This window comes from Centruroides sculpturatus, unplaced genomic scaffold (genome assembly GCF_000671375.1).
Source record: "Centruroides sculpturatus isolate CEXI.00-Female unplaced genomic scaffold, Cexi_2.0 scaffold328, whole genome shotgun sequence".
NCBI lineage: Eukaryota > Metazoa > Arthropoda > Arachnida > Scorpiones > Buthidae > Centruroides > Centruroides sculpturatus.
Genome location: NW_019384678.1, coordinates 267,073 through 283,243, shown reverse-complemented (window position 1 = coordinate 283,243; position 16,171 = coordinate 267,073). Strand labels below are relative to the sequence as shown.

Below are 16,171 nucleotides of genomic sequence, written 5' to 3'. Positions count from 1 at the left end.
CGTTCCCAGCATGCATCAACAATCCATTCCAGCATTCAAATTAAGCAAATGTACATGTTTGGCGATACAAAAATGTTCTACAATTTTTTTATTTTTAGTGTGTTAATATTATCACTGATCCCATTAGTTTTAATAATTGAATTTATATTTATACATTTTTAAATTTGTATATATCTTTATTTTATATTTTTGGGTCATGAAAAAAATCACAATCATAAATGGGGTCGTGAATGAAAAAAGTTTAAGAAGCCCTGCTTTAGCATATTAAATGTTATATCAACACTTATAAGAGTGTCATAAATTGGCAGTAAACTGTGATTTCTCACATCTTGGAGTATGTCATTTGAGAGTAGTTTTTTATAAACTACAGTCTTGTTACAGTCTGCAGAACAGTATCTTTCTGTCAGTTTGGAAGACGTTTTCACCAAATTATTTACAAATTCATTGCACATGAAAGTCAGATTGCTCCATTCAAATAGTAGAAATATAAACATATAAAATAGAAGTAATTTGGACACAAGGATAATAGATATAGTGTAATGCAGAAATGGGTAACCTTTCTTAATGTCACATCTTACTTCAGAGGATTTAAGAGGGTCACATATTATAAGCTTGAAAGTGTTTATATTTTATACCAATGTGTAAAAAGTATAAATATATTTTATACAAGCAAAATGCATTTAAAAAGATGTCTTTATTTAAAATAAAAAACAGAAGACTTTCTTTCATAATACAAAATTCATGACAGCAAAATTAAACTTTTAATAATTTATATTTTATCAGGCTATTAGAAGTAACAAAAGACCATATGGCTTGAAGCTACTAGTTTTCCACTCTAATTTAATATAAAATATTATTAGAGAATGATGATGTACTAAGAAAAAACTGAACTTAATTAAATTCAGATTATATTTTAAATTTAAATATATATAATTTTAAATATACGGTTTTTTTTTTATTTATTAAAGTCAAAATAAAATTTGTATCAGATTTTTCCCAGAGACAGGCCATATATTTTGTTTTAGTAGATGAAAATAATTATAATAATGTGTTTAAAAAGTATATAAGAGATTAATTAAATTAATTTATTTTAGTATTGGAAAGCCTCATTATTTCAGTTGAAGAACAGGAAACAGCTGCTGAAGGTAATTATCTATTTAAAGATATTAATATTTTTATAAGGCAATACAACAAACTATAACATAAGTTCTTACTGTTGAAATGCAAACAGAGAACTCATATTAAAAAATGTGTGTATTTATATATATAATCTATTTATTTAAAATACCTAAAAGCAAAATAAGATATAAGTACGGAATGATTATTATAATTTTTGATAGTAAATGACAGAATTATAGTGATTCAATTTAATTTTAACATGGATATAATAAGAGTTACTGTTATCTACTGTTATTAGTAAATAATTAAAAAATGAATTAGAGAGTCAAAAATAGAATATTGAATGCTCTTCAATTGCACATTTTGAATGATCATTCTTGTCCATCTCCCAAAAGCCAGTTGTTTTGCAATTGAGATTTTGTTGTAACTTCTCTTGGAGTCTTTTTCCTGATGCCATCTCTACAAAAATTTTTTTTTTTTTGACATGCAAAAAATGTTCTCTTTCTGCTCACTTGCTTTGTGCTTCTTGGTTGTATGATAGATATCAATATTTTAGCAAAATGATATTATGTACTGTACTAACATGCAGTAAACAGCACATGTCTGGCAAGAACTTCATGGGTTGCCAGATAGGTTTTATAAAAAGTAAATTGAAATTCTTGAAATGTAGCTAAAATTATTTTTAAAGTAGCTGAAAAGGTAACGAGTTGCCCAAATCTAGTAGTGTGGAGCCCTACAAATATCTCATCTGCTACTTATCTCTCAATCTAGCAAACCTGAAACCCAGCCATATTTTATGAGAGAAGAGAAAAAGAATAGTCAATGGGTAAAGTGAGTCATAGCTCACTCAAAAATCTGTTACTGTAAAAGCAAAGCCATATTGACTAGGTTAGAGTTGTTTGCAGTCTGTTATGCTCTTGTGCTATTGAGGTATGTGAACTTTGATCTAAATGTATGAGTTAACATATACATATCATAGTTTCAGCAGAATTTTCCCTTCAAATTCCAAAGTAGCTGTATTTCAAACTAATTTAACATGTAAGTAAATTCTTATATCCCAGCTGAGACAAATAGTATAGTTATAAACTAATGCAATTTCAAATTACAGTATTTGAGTTCAAATTAACAAGAATTTTTGTAAAACTAAGTACAAATATACAGTAGAGCATCAATTATCCGACTCAATTGGGGACTCAAGTTGGTCAGATAACTGAAAAAATCAGATAACCAAAAAGAATGAAAAAATACATTATTAGTATAGTATATTAGTATATCCCATGTAATTAGTATGTTAGTGTATTGCTATTAACCAACTTCGCATTGAATTTTCATTGATGTTAAGACTAACAATTTTTTTTTTAAATAATAATTGTCGCTATTGTATCGTTAAAAATTATTTTTTAATTATTTTATTGTTCACAAAACAAATAACCACTCATAATTAGAAAATTAAGTCTCGTTTAAATACTGGCCTCCCTTCAATGGTCGAGCCNTTTTTTTTTTTTTTTTTTTTTTTTTTTTTTTTTTTTTTTTTTTTTTTTTTTTTTTTTTTTTTTTTTTTTTTTTTTTTTTTTTTTTTTTTTTTTTTTTTTTTTTTTTTTTTTTTTTTTTTTTTTTTTTTTTTTTTTTTTTTTTTTTTTTTTTTTTTTTTTTTTTTTTTTTTTTTTTTTTTTTTTTTTTTTTTTTTTTTTTTTTTTTTTTTTTTTTTTTTTTTTTTTTTTTTTTTTTTTTTTTTTTTTTTTTTTTTTTTTTTTTTTTTTTTTTTTTTTTTTTTTTTTTTTTTTTTTTTTTTTTTTTTTTTTTTTTTTTTTTTTTTTTTTTTTTTTTTTTTTTTTTTTTTTTTTTTTTTTTTTTTTTTTTTTTTTTTTTTTTTTTTTTTTTTTTTTTTTTTTTTTTTTTTTTTTTTTTTTTTTTTTTTTTTTTTTTTTTTTTTTTTTTTTTTTTTTTTTTTTTTTTTTTTTTTTTTTTTTTTTTTTTTTTTTTTTTTTTTTTTTTTTTTTTTTTTTTTTTTTTTTTTTTTTTTTTTTTTTTTTTTTTTTTTTTTTTTTTTTTTTTTTTTTTTTTTTTTTTTTTTTTTTTTTTTTTTTTTTTTTTTTTTTTTTTTTTTTTTTTTTTTTTTTTTTTTTTTGTTATGTGCTGGTGTTGGTTTTATCAGTGATATATTTATACAAACCCAGTTTTTGAGATATATTTTTATTCTAAAAAATTAATTTGAATTACCAAATTTAGATTTAAAATCATAAAAGTTATAATTGCATTGCTTCCTATATGATGCTTTGAAATTTTAATTATAATATAACAACAGTTATTGAACCAACAGAATATTTATAATATGAAATTCTCATGTTTTATGATTTTTGTTAATATGCTTTTAATATTTTTTCTAAATCAGTTTTTTCACTTTCAGTGTTAGAAGATATTATTACTTCAACTGAAGAATTTTTGATAGTAAATGACAGAATTATAGTGATTCAATTTAATTTTAACATGGATATAATAAGAGTTACTGTTATCTACTGTTATTAGTAAATAATTAAAAAATGAATTAGAGAGTCAAAAATAGAATATTGAATGCTCTTCAATTGCACATTTTGAATGATCATTCTTGTCCACCTCCCAAAAGCCAGTTGTTTTGCAATTGAGATTTTGTTGTAACTTCTCTTGGAGTCTTTTTCCTGATGCCATCTCTACAAAAATTTTTTTTTTTTTGACATGCAAAAAATGTTCTCTTTCTGCTCACTTGCTTTGTGCTTCTTGGTTGTATGATAGATATCAATATTTTAGCAAAATGATATTATGTACTGTACTAACATGCAGTAAACAGCACATGTCTGGCAAGAACTTCATGGGTTGCCAGATAGGTTTTATAAAAAGTAAATTGAAATTCTTGAAATGTAGCTAAAATTATTTTTAAAGTAGCTGAAAAGGTAACGAGTTGCCCAAATCTAGTAGTGTGGAGCCCTACAAATATCTCATCTGCTACTTATCTCTCAATCTAGCAAACCTGAAACCCAGCCATATTTTATGAGAGAAGAGAAAAAGAATAGTCAATGGGTAAAGTGAGTCATAGCTCACTCAAAAATCTGTTACTGTAAAAGCAAAGCCATATTGACTAGGTTAGAGTTGTTTGCAGTCTGTTATGCTCTTGTGCTATTGAGGTATGTGAACTTTGATCTAAATGTATGAGTTAACATATACATATCATAGTTTCAGCAGAATTTTCCCTTCAAATTCCAAAGTAGCTGTATTTCAAACTAATTTAACATGTAAGTAAATTCTTATATCCCAGCTGAGACAAATAGTATAGTTATAAACTAATGCAATTTCAAATTACAGTATTTGAGTTCAAATTAACAAGAATTTTTGTAAAACTAAGTACAAATATACAGTAGAGCATCGATTATCCGACTCAATTGGGGACTCAAGTTGGTCAGATAACTGAAAAAATCAGATAACCAAAAAGAATGAAAAAATACATTATTAGTATAGTATATTAGTATATCCCATGTAATTAGTATGTTAGTGTATTGCTATTAACCAACTTCGCATTGAATTTTCATTGATGTTAAGACTAACAATTTTTTTTTTAAATAATAATTGTCGCTATTGTATCGTTAAAAATTATTTTTTAATTATTTTATTGTTCACAAAACAAATAACCAGTCATAATTAGAAAATTAAGTCTCGTTTAAATACTGGCCTCCCTTCAATGGTCAAGTCGTGTTGCCAGCTAAAACATGCAAAAATTTAACGAAAATAATATTAAAGTAGCCAAGACATAGCTAAATATTGTAGTGCCACATCACTAGTGGACATTTGAAATTTGCCGACTAGAACGGTCGGTTAACCGATGTGATGGTTAATTGGGGGTCGGATAATCGATGCTCTACTGTACTCATATATTCATATAATATATATATAAAGATAATCATTTACATGAGAGATTTATTCTTTTATTGCTTAGCTGTATAAATTTTGATGTAAATCTTGTAAATTCATTTTTTGTAAAGATATTTGACATTGTGTTATTTCATAGGCTGAATTTTTTAATATAAAATATTTGGATTTAGAAGTGAAATTATCATGTTTTTTTTATTAATTTTCACATAATATTTTTTATTGACAATATTTCCATTGCATATCACTTATAAAACCAACACCAGCACATAACAAGAAAAAAGAGAAAATTTACAAATGTTTTCTCATCTATGTGAAGTAGACATCCTCAGATATATACGATATCAAATGAACGGCTAACAAAAATAGAATGTATTTTACTTTGTAGAACATCAGCTAAATTAAGTTTTCTTTGTAAATGCAGGGATTTTAACATATTCCCTCCATCATTTTACTATATTAGATGTAATGTATTCGAATCATGTAATCAGTTTGAACTTTTAAAAACATTCTATTTCTGTTAGCCATTTGTTCGATATCATATATACCTGAGGATGTCTATTTCATATAGACAAAAACATTTGTAAATTTTTTCTTTTTTTTTTTTTTTTTTTTTTTGTTATGTGCTGGTGTTGGTTTTATCAGTGATATATTTATACAAACCCAGTTTTTGAGATATATTTTTATTCTAAAAAATTAATTTGAATTACCAAATTTAGATTTAAAATCATAAAAGTTATAATTGCATTGCTTCCTATATGATGCTTTGAAATTTTAATTATAATATAACAACAGTTATTGAACCAACAGAATATTTATAATATGAAATTCTCATGTTTTATGATTTTTGTTAATATGCTTTTAATATTTTTTCTAAATCAGTTTTTTCACTTTCAGTGTTAGAAGATATTATTACTTCAACTGAAGATAAAATAGCAACTTCAGAAGGTAATTTAAATATCAGTTTTAAAAATAGATTAAAAAGTTTAATTTTGTAATAATTTTATGAATTCATTTTTAATATCTAAGTAATTAATAATGATGAAAATATATATATTTAAAAAATTAGTGGTAGATATTTAGAATATAATTGAAAATATTTATAAAAATGCATATTTACATATTGACATTATTGAAGAGTTTTGAAATTTTTAATGATGATATTAATTAATTTAAGTAATATGCATAACTAGTAAAGAAATAAACTTAAAGAAATAAATAAACTAATTAATTAATATTAATTATTATATGTAATTTAATTTAATAATTAATTAATTTTAGTATTACATAATCATACTTCAATACTTTAATTTTGAAATTTGATATGTAAATTTTTTAATCAGTCTTAGAAAGTATTGTTACATTAGTCGAAGATGAAATTACAGCTATTGAAGGTAATTTTTTGATTTAAATTGAAATAGTAAATTTATAATGTGTAATTTATCAGTAAACATATAGCCCTTGATGATGATTAAAATTGATAAGTTGATTTAATTTTATAAATGTCTGATTAAATATAAATTATTTTAATTTTAGTGCTGCAAAATGTTGTTAGCTATGCTGAAAATCAAGTGACAACTGCTGAAGGTAATTGAAAAATTAAGTTATTCATTAAATTTAATAACAACAGTTGATGAATTTTTTAGTTTGTCAATATATATTTGTTTTATTTAAGAATATTTTTGGAATTTGTGTAAATTTATATGAAACTGTAGATAACCTACCCATACTAGACATTAATTTACACAAATCTGACATTTGAGGTCTGTCTATAAAAGAATCCAGTCATTGTTAAATTAATACAATCAGAATGGTTTGTATGACATCAGTATAACTTGGTAGTGAAGGAGAATGTGCCTGCATGAACAATGATGACTTCACTGTACAAGCCAGTGGGGCGTTAGATGTTGTTGAATGAGTTGGTATACTCCATGGAAACTATTTGGATGATTCAGAAGGCTTTTGAGGATGATGCAATGAGTGCAGAGTAAATAAAAGTGTGGCACAAGCTCTTGAAAGATTGCTGAGAATTTGTTGAAAGTTATCCAAGTTCTAGAAGGCCTGCAACAAGAAGAACATGTGGCAATGTTGAATTGTGTACATTCTGCAATCAACAAAGATCAGTGATTGGCAGTGTGAAAACTAGAAGCTTATTTGGGAATTCCAAAAACTACTGTGTCCGAGATTTTGACAGGATTTTGGCCTGAAACGTTTCATGGCAAAATTTGTTCCACAGCTACTGCTATCAGAGCAGAGTGAACATTCTGTTGTAGTTGCTAATGTAGTTGCTTCAAATCTTTACCAATGAACCAGATTTTTTAAAGAAGTCAAATATGAATGTATCATACAAGCATATGCATCACATATTAGCAGAAAATCTTGTAGGATATACATACACCATCAACAATCCATAAGAACTGGTATCAAAATTGGAAAACATTGTGTTAACAGACTGTGAACACCTAACACACTTTGAATTTGTTTCTATGTTTATTAGACTGGTGTCCTGTTTCTACATTTTTAGGGATTTCCTATTTCAAATAGTATCTGATGCACATAAACACCATTGCAAATATTAGACTTAACAGATAGGCTATGCTACTCTCCTTTTTTCACTTTTAACAATTAAACATAAATACAGAAATATGGTGTTTTAACGGGGATCCATTTGGGGATCTATGTGAGTTGTTAATTAGAAACCTGCAAGGTAAAGCAATAGAGAAATTCTTACAAACATCCATTATATGTGTAATACATTGATGATATTTTTATTATCTGGAAGTCTAAACCAAACCTAGAGGAGGTGTTGCAGGGATTTAATTACAACCAGTATGGATTAACATTAACACTCGACCAAAGCATTAATATTCAAGTTTATTTCTTTATTTATTTCTTAACCTTGTTAAAAAATGGGCAATTAGTAACACAGGTATATTGCAAACCAACCTATAATTCCTTTTTTATCTTCACTACATCAAATAATCTGCATAATTATAAAAAGGTTGTAAGGAACCAAGTCCGAGCATTATTTTTATTTACTTTTATTTTTGCTTTTGATTATATTTTTGTTTGGGGCTTATGTTTTGTTAGGACGAAGGTTTCCTCACCATTCACCTTAGAAACTTAAAAATAGAAGAGAAACCAACTCACCAACGAGAGAAAAGCGCTGTAGAAAAAACTCGTGCACACTCGCACTCCAGAGTGGAAAAAAGTAAGTCCACACTGAGAAAAGGGGGGGAGACCCCACCAGCACAGTTTAGGGACTCGCTAAACCTTAAAGAATAAAAACATCCCGAAAATTGTCAAAAAGGATAATGTAAAAGATTAGCGAGTAATGTTGGAAAATAGGCTGCCAAACAAACAGAAAATTTATTGTTAGCAAATAAGTATGTAAATGAGGGGAGTGGTCGCAGTCAGAATTGTGACATCACCTCACAGTATAAAGACTGAACCTCAAGTGAAAACGGACGAGGTGAGCTTCTGATAGCAACGAGCTTGGTGAGCTTCGTAGTAGTGAACGAGAGAGGTGTCAGATAGGATTAAATAGTTCCAAGGCGATTTTGAAGTTATTTGATTTGTGGATCGACGAATAGAGAAAGTCTGGAGAGTTGAGGAAATAGGTTCCTAGTATATTGAGGTGATGATTAGGATCTTTAATTCATAAGAATTATTATTGTATATAAGTTAAGTCTTTGAATTTTGTTGAATTCCAAAGGGGAATAGAATTAAGTTAGAAACTAGATTCAGTTGAGTTTTGTCAGGTTGATTCTTATTGATTTTCATTGAATAAATTGTTATTTGATTTTTACTAAATTTTGTATATAGTTTATTACTAGAAATTAATTAAATATTTGATTTGTTATTGACAAACTTTGTCCTTATTTAATTTCGGTGCACGCTAAAAGTCCAGGCTTGGCACACTAATGCGAATCCGCGTAAAGTACCCATTAGGGAACGGCTATTTCCGGCACACAGTCGTGTCGATAATCGTTGGAAAAGTCAGAAAAATAAAACAGTACTTTATAAGATGACATTAGATCTTTAGTTAGGAGAGCTTACCACCATTGCTCTGACATTAGAGACACACTTTGGGAGTTAAAACATATAAAAAAAGCAACATAGCAGCACATTGCTACATTCTAAAACTTATCTCTAACATGTCTCAGAGTGTGGAATACAACCTTAAAAACCAGCACCTGATCAATAAAATTTTATTCAATACACAGTCAGAAATGCACTGTAATAGACTATGATCCCAGACTACTCTTTAGTGTATAAAAGGATCGCTAAATATATAAGCATGCACATTACATATAAATGTTATTCTACTATATTTAAATTGTTAACAAATGACAAAGACAAAGTTGTAGTAGCAGAGCCCTGGGGTATATTTGATTCTAGTTATAGACAACAGATTTAACAAAAAGTTAACATGTTGTATCAACAAATAGATTATTGAACCAACAAATAAAGGAACACAGATATGCACCACTAAAATTAGATTTGTTACAGTACTAGTGCACTAAGCCCGTGAGCCCAAGACGTCACCATATTGGGATGAAGCAAAAATTATACGAAGGAAGTTTGCTAACTAGAAATTAAGAACTTTAGAGGCCTTGAAGATCTTTCATGCTAAAACTAAATGCGATTGCATTAACAATAAAGATCGATCTTGTTGTTCACCTGGCAATCTTTCATCATCAACCCACCCACAACAATGTTACACTTGCAATTGTACCCAAGTGTCTAATTAAAGATTTACTGTTATTGAGTTATATATAACATCTAATGCACATGTCTTGTTGTTGATCATTATTTTTATTCAATGTTTCTATTTTAATTTTGAGTAATAATTGAGACCCATACATTCCCACTGTCATTCATCAGTCTGTCCTTTGTCAATCTTGAGAATGGAGTTATATAGATTAAAATCAAGACCAGATCTGGAGAGCTTAGGGCCAGAGGCCCCAATTAACTATATACGAATTTCTGGTCTAGACTGGAAATCACATGATTTCAATTCAATAATTTTCTTGAGTATGGAATTAAATAACAGTGTGACTCAATTGTTATCAGGAGAAGTATGAAGACAGAGGCAAGACAGTTCTAAAATACAGACTAAATATGAAAAGCTTAGGGGCTAGAGACTCCAAGTAACTATATACAGGTATCCCTTGTACAACATGGTACTTCTACAACATGGTTTCGCTCTAACATGGTAGGAAAATTGGGGATATCCCCCATACAACATGACTTTTTGATTGCGCTCTAACATGGTTTTGGAAATCTTCTGTACAAAATTTCATAATTTTTAAGTGTAAACTTTATTATTCAATTTTGTTTTTATTTAAGTAAGCAGGTGTCATCTCAACTTTACCCATGGATTTTAGAATATTGAAATTTTCAAATTATTTTGTTCCTTTTGTCAGGTTTACTTTAACAAAAATCATTAGGACAAGGAAGAAAAAATTGCACTAACTTTCCTATCAACTAGATGTTGCTTTCAGAACTTTAGTCCTTAAAACTGTCACCATGTTTTCTTTTTATAGATTAATCTTTGTATGTAGTAAAGTTCATTTAAACATTTTTAGGTAAGTGTTATTAAACATTTTTTTAACCATAGGTATTACCTACGAATGACTACTTCATTTATAAAAATGATGAATGAAATATGGCAGTATCCCAGTATTTGAACACAAATTCGGGAAAAAAGTCTTTGAGTACTCAACTGAACAAACATGACCCAACATTAATAACATATTTTTATTTTGTAATTAATAAAAAATTTGAAAATGTTGCCAGTACTTCTGATCAAGATTGACAAAAAAACTGAAGCAATGATGATACTTTGTAAAAAGAAAATGCTCTTATTAACTAAAATTAATAATTTTATTAATTTTAGTTAATAAGAGCATTTTATTTTTACAAAGTATAAAGTCTACGTGTAATACAGTATTTTTAATTGTGATGTTAATTAGAAATAAATTATTGATTGCTTTAATGAACATATTTCTCTTAGAAATGAAAAAAGCATAGTATACTTTTGCTAACTTCTGGAACCTAACCCTATGTTTTGCATTAGTGCTTTGTTTTGTGTAGGATGGATTCACATAACATGACACTTTTTTGGAATGTAACTATCATGTTATATGAGAGATATCTGTGTGCATTTCTGGTCTGGACTGGAAGTTGTGATGTTTTTAAAATTAAAAGATGATTAAAAATTGCAGCCTAGAGAATTGTAACAATGTCACAATAAATATTTATTTTACATATTGTTTATATAATTTTATTCATTTACATATCTAATTATCTTTATATGATATGATGTATTAGTTTATTTAATTTTCAAAAAACATTATTTTAAATAAGAGAAGAACAAATTATCACACAGGTGTTAATTACATATAAATATCACTATATTTGCAAGCGCTTTCGACATTCTATAAAATGTCATTCTCAGGCAAACACAATCTGAAATAAAATTTTTGAATTAAAACTAATGACATTAGTCCTTTAGAACAAAACTAAACTTAGAACAAGTAAACATAAAGAATTTAAATTGACACATGCGTGGTGATAATGTGCATGCATCATAATGTGTTGAATGGGCACTGAGGAAGAGCTAGAGATGATGTTTTAATCTTTTATACAAGCTGACCCACATAGAAGGCAACTGAAGCATGGCGGAGTTGCATGGATTTAGTAAAATGGTAAGGAGGGCCTTCCAAACATACACCAGGCTCCTCTGATTGCAATACCTGAGCATCACTACACTGTCCCAAAGCAGGGTGTGTTGGTGTTGTAACACCATCCTTGCTAGCTCAGTGTCACACCTGCCTGCCCTGATGGAATGTTGGTATTCCGAGATGCGGCAAGATAATATTCTAGTTGTCGCTCGTACGTAGTGGGTGTGAATACCAGATGTGTTTTCCAGTGGGATAGAATATATTTCAGACTTCTCTAGTATGGAAGTAGCATCCCTTTCATTGCCTAGCAGCCTCCTGAGATTTGGTCACAGAGTGACTGACAGAAATAGCATGTGTTGTCTAAAAATATGGCAAATGCAGGCAGTGATGTGGCCACAGAATGATAATGAGGGACAGACAATTGTGCATTCCTTTGGGATGCATAAAGTGGTGGCGGGAAAAAGAGATCTTTTAACCTTGTTCAAGATATACTTATATTTGGAATTAGTATAACCCGCTGCATTTACTACTGAGCGAATGGCAGTAAATTCAATATTGATAACAGTTTGTGTGGAAGGCAACAGAAAGGTCCTTCTAATTAAAGGGGCTATAGCTGCATTGATGTAGTGCTGCAAATGGTATGCTGTGGCAGGCATTAGACGGGGTATGTTGTCAAATTTATGGAATACGGAGTACATTATACCTCCCTGGGACTTGGAGATGTTTAGAATTAAAAATGCAATTTTTTCCCCCATTTTCTTTTTCCCAGGTAAAGTCGATAGTAGAGTAAACATTCATAAGAAAGTATTTGAGGATGAGGAAATCCTGGTCTTGCCAGGCTACGAGAATATTGTCTACGTATCTCAGATATATCAATGGGCAGTGGTGATAGCGGGTTCGCACAGGTTCGGCCGAATCCGTTGTTAACATTTTCAAAGTTTTCCGAACCCATTGTTAAACACACGTAACATTTCTCAGTGGTTTTGTTTCTTTTAAAAAATATATTAAAATATACGTATTATACTGTTTAACACTACTAAACTAGAGCCTTATACCCTGTTTGCCTGGTGCAACCTCCATCGACCGTTTCAATCGCGATCGACTCAAGAGAGTGCTCGAAACTATAGATCCATTCATAAGAGAGATCCCACACGCGCAAGAAAATACAAGATGGCTGTGAAACACGTGTCGAGCTATCAACAGCGAAATAAGAAAGATATTGTATTTTAAGACACGATGACATCTATTATTATAATAATACCTAACAATAAAATAAATGATTTAGAAAAGTTTTTCTTATTTAACTGTTTTCCCTATGTCTTTTTCTGATTAAAAAAAGCCAACTTTTATGTTTATAAATTATTTTGAATGAAAAATATTAAAATATGTACAAAATAAACCATTTTGAACACACTTTTTTTTATTATTTATTAAAAAAAAATATAGTTCTGGCATAAACAATGTTAAATTTTAACTGACTTAATTTTGTGAACGCATCTTTTTTATTTATATGAGTATCTTAAGGTCAGTTTTTGCACTAATGTTGCTAATGCACCATTTGAACAAAAAAAAATTGTTAAGGAAAAATTTTCTGTTAGCGAACCGTTTGTTAAATATTTCAAATATCACCACTGTCAATGGTTCACTAGGGAAAACTAAAAACCCTTTGCTCAACATGTCTCGTGAGCAATTCTGCTAGTACGGCAGACAGTGGTGAGCCCATTGGGACCCCTTATTTTTGCAGGTATATTTTCCCATTGAACTGAAACTAATTGTGTTCAAAAATATTCATTGAAAATAATTGTGTTCAGTGACAAAAGTAAAGCCTCACATATCTCTAAGACTTGATGCGCTGAAAAGCACTCCTTGATGAGTAGTGTATTGGCAAGCATAACTGCCTCAAACTGAGTACTGAGGGGTAGATAGCTACAACTTCCATTTTGTAGAAACTGTTTCTATTAGGGGACAATTTACCTAATGCAGCAGATAAAGATGCTTTAGCCATGATGGAGGAAGATGTAACAAGGGGAAAAGGAGGAAGGAGCCCACTTAGGAGCTTGGTAAGTGCCTTTTTAAGGTAGTAGGTTGAGTGGGTCCTTTTGTTAACCAGCAACCTCAGTGGCCAGCTCTATTTAAAGAATAGCCTGGGACATGCTACATTGGACGGAGGTTCCATGTGCCTGGGAAAAGAGCAGATATACTCGATAGAGATACTATTTTCTTAGTCTTTCTTAAAACAGTAGGAGTTGGATCAACCTGTAAGACTACTGCATGGGATTGGCTATGGAAGTCCATGACTCTGGTTAGAAAATTTTCTTCCCTGCATAAGACAAACTTCTTCTTCTTGTTCGAGATCCGTAGCCTTAAGAAGTGGGTCATCGCCAAGTACCGCCTTAAGAGTTGGCTGTTGAAGGAGTTTTTGTTGTCACCCATGGATTGCTTTTGAGATGCAATCATTGAAATGATGGAAAGTTCCATATCTGGGAATTTGGTGGCCACTTGACAATTCTTGAGCACCGCTAGGACCTGTGGGACCGCATCTGTGGCACCAGTATCACATTGTGGGGGATATACTTAGGTCCCCTTTGTATGATCATTTTAAATGTTAGAACATTCCAATATTTGAATTCTCAGTAAACCATACAATTTGAAAGTGTAGAATCTGAAATGGATCCATAAAATAGGAAGAAAATATTTGTTTCCAATAAAGTTTTCTGGAAAATGTATGGAAGGTGTGGTGTGGTATTGATTAATGTTTAAGATAAGTTTTAGCTTTAAATGACACATTGCTTAAACAATAACAGTTTTGATACTCACTGTGTACTAATCTTATTAAAATTTAGATGATAATGGATAAGTAAACTAATGTCATTGCACTGTTAAAGCAAAGACGTCATTTGTTTGAATGCTATATTTTTTATCTATGATGCCTCAATGTAAACATTGTCATTATGTCAGTATGTCATTAGGCATGGTGGTATTTTTAACATTTATAAACAATATACTTTATTTGTAGCATAATATAAATATTCATATATAGGTATAAGTGTATTTCAGAACTATGTATCGAATGATCGTAATTANAGTTAAGAATTTTATTTTGATTATTTAATTAGCTTCATTAAAATTCTTGTAATGAAAAAAGTGTAATAAAGTTTGATATAATTTATATATATCATATTTAAAGTTTATTTAAAGTAAAACATACAATTAATTTTTTAATTACTAAATTTATTAAAATTAAACAACAACCAAAATATAATAATTTTTTTTAACATTATAAAGCCTATAAAACTTGTTCTGCTTCTCATCTAAATATATTTTTCAGTGCTTGATAATATTGTAACTTCAGTTGAAAATAAAGTTACTGCTAATGAAGGTAAAATAATACTACTTTTATAGTTACAATTTAGAAATTCTTAATTAATAATTTAAATTTTGAGTTTTATTTCATAAAACTTTATTAATTTATGAACTACATTTATATGCATATATATATTTTAGTGTTGGAAAATATTGTTAATTTAGTTGAAAATCAAATAACAGCTACTGAAGGTATTTAAATAATTTTATAATGATTTTATTAATAATTATGCTTTAATTTAATAAATATTGCTTTTGTTTTTAAGTGTTAGAAAATATTGTTAATTCAGCTGAAGATCAGATAACAACTGAAGAAGGTAATCTAAGTTAAAATAGTTATAATATAGTTTGTTATTTTCAAATGGAAAATTAAAATGAAAGAAAGTAGCTTAAATGAATTAATATTTCTTTATTTGTGTGCATTCTTAATATTAACATATATTTCTGAATTGCATTTTCATGTGGCTATGTGAAGTAAATGTCATAATTGAATTTCTTAGAACACCAAAAATCATCTCTTAATTTGAAAACCACATTTTTTTAGATCAATGTAATGTAGTAAAAGCATTTTTCTTCTTAGTTGTAAATCCTTAACTAAGATTTACATTCTTCCATTTTCCTAATAATTTATTTTGTTTTAATTTATTAAAATTCATCAATATATTATTTCATATTTGTTCTTTTTTTAAAGTTATACATTTAATGTTAATTCTGGGATTAGGTATATTATGAATAGATTTTATATTTTCTTCTTTGTTGTTTGGCATTTTATTAACAAATGCTAGAAAGTCTAATAGTTCTTTGTTATTCTTATCTATCATAATATTTGTAAAATCGTAAATTATTAATTTATTATTATTAATAACATTGTTCATAGCATCAAGTCTAAATTGCATTTGTTCTTTGTAAGTACCCAGTTTAGTCGACTCTAATTCAATTTTTTTGTATTTTTCATTCACTAATTGTAGTTGTTTTTTAATTCTATAATTTTGGTGTGAATATTTAATTTCATCATGAATAAGTGTAAATTGGTTATCTGTCTTTTGATTGCTAGCAGTAATAAGTTCAACTGTCTTTAGCCATAACTCTGCAGTTGAGATGTC

At 28.3% G+C, this 16,171-nt stretch overlaps 1 protein-coding gene across 1 annotated transcript in view; it reads left to right on the top strand.

The window, feature by feature from the left end:
• LOC111626899 (nuclease SbcCD subunit C-like) overlaps nt 1-16,171 on the top strand; it is a 159,150-nt gene that overhangs the window by 87,965 nt on the left and 55,014 nt on the right. Inside the window, exons 15-21 of the mRNA XM_023370419.1 lie at nt 1,095-1,145; nt 5,914-5,964; nt 6,360-6,410; nt 6,553-6,603; nt 15,034-15,084; nt 15,210-15,260; nt 15,335-15,385. Of these exons, the coding sequence (XP_023226187.1) occupies nt 1,095-1,145; nt 5,914-5,964; nt 6,360-6,410; nt 6,553-6,603; nt 15,034-15,084; nt 15,210-15,260; nt 15,335-15,385 (357 nt within the window). The remainder of the gene's footprint in view (nt 1-1,094; nt 1,146-5,913; nt 5,965-6,359; nt 6,411-6,552; nt 6,604-15,033; nt 15,085-15,209; nt 15,261-15,334; nt 15,386-16,171) is intronic.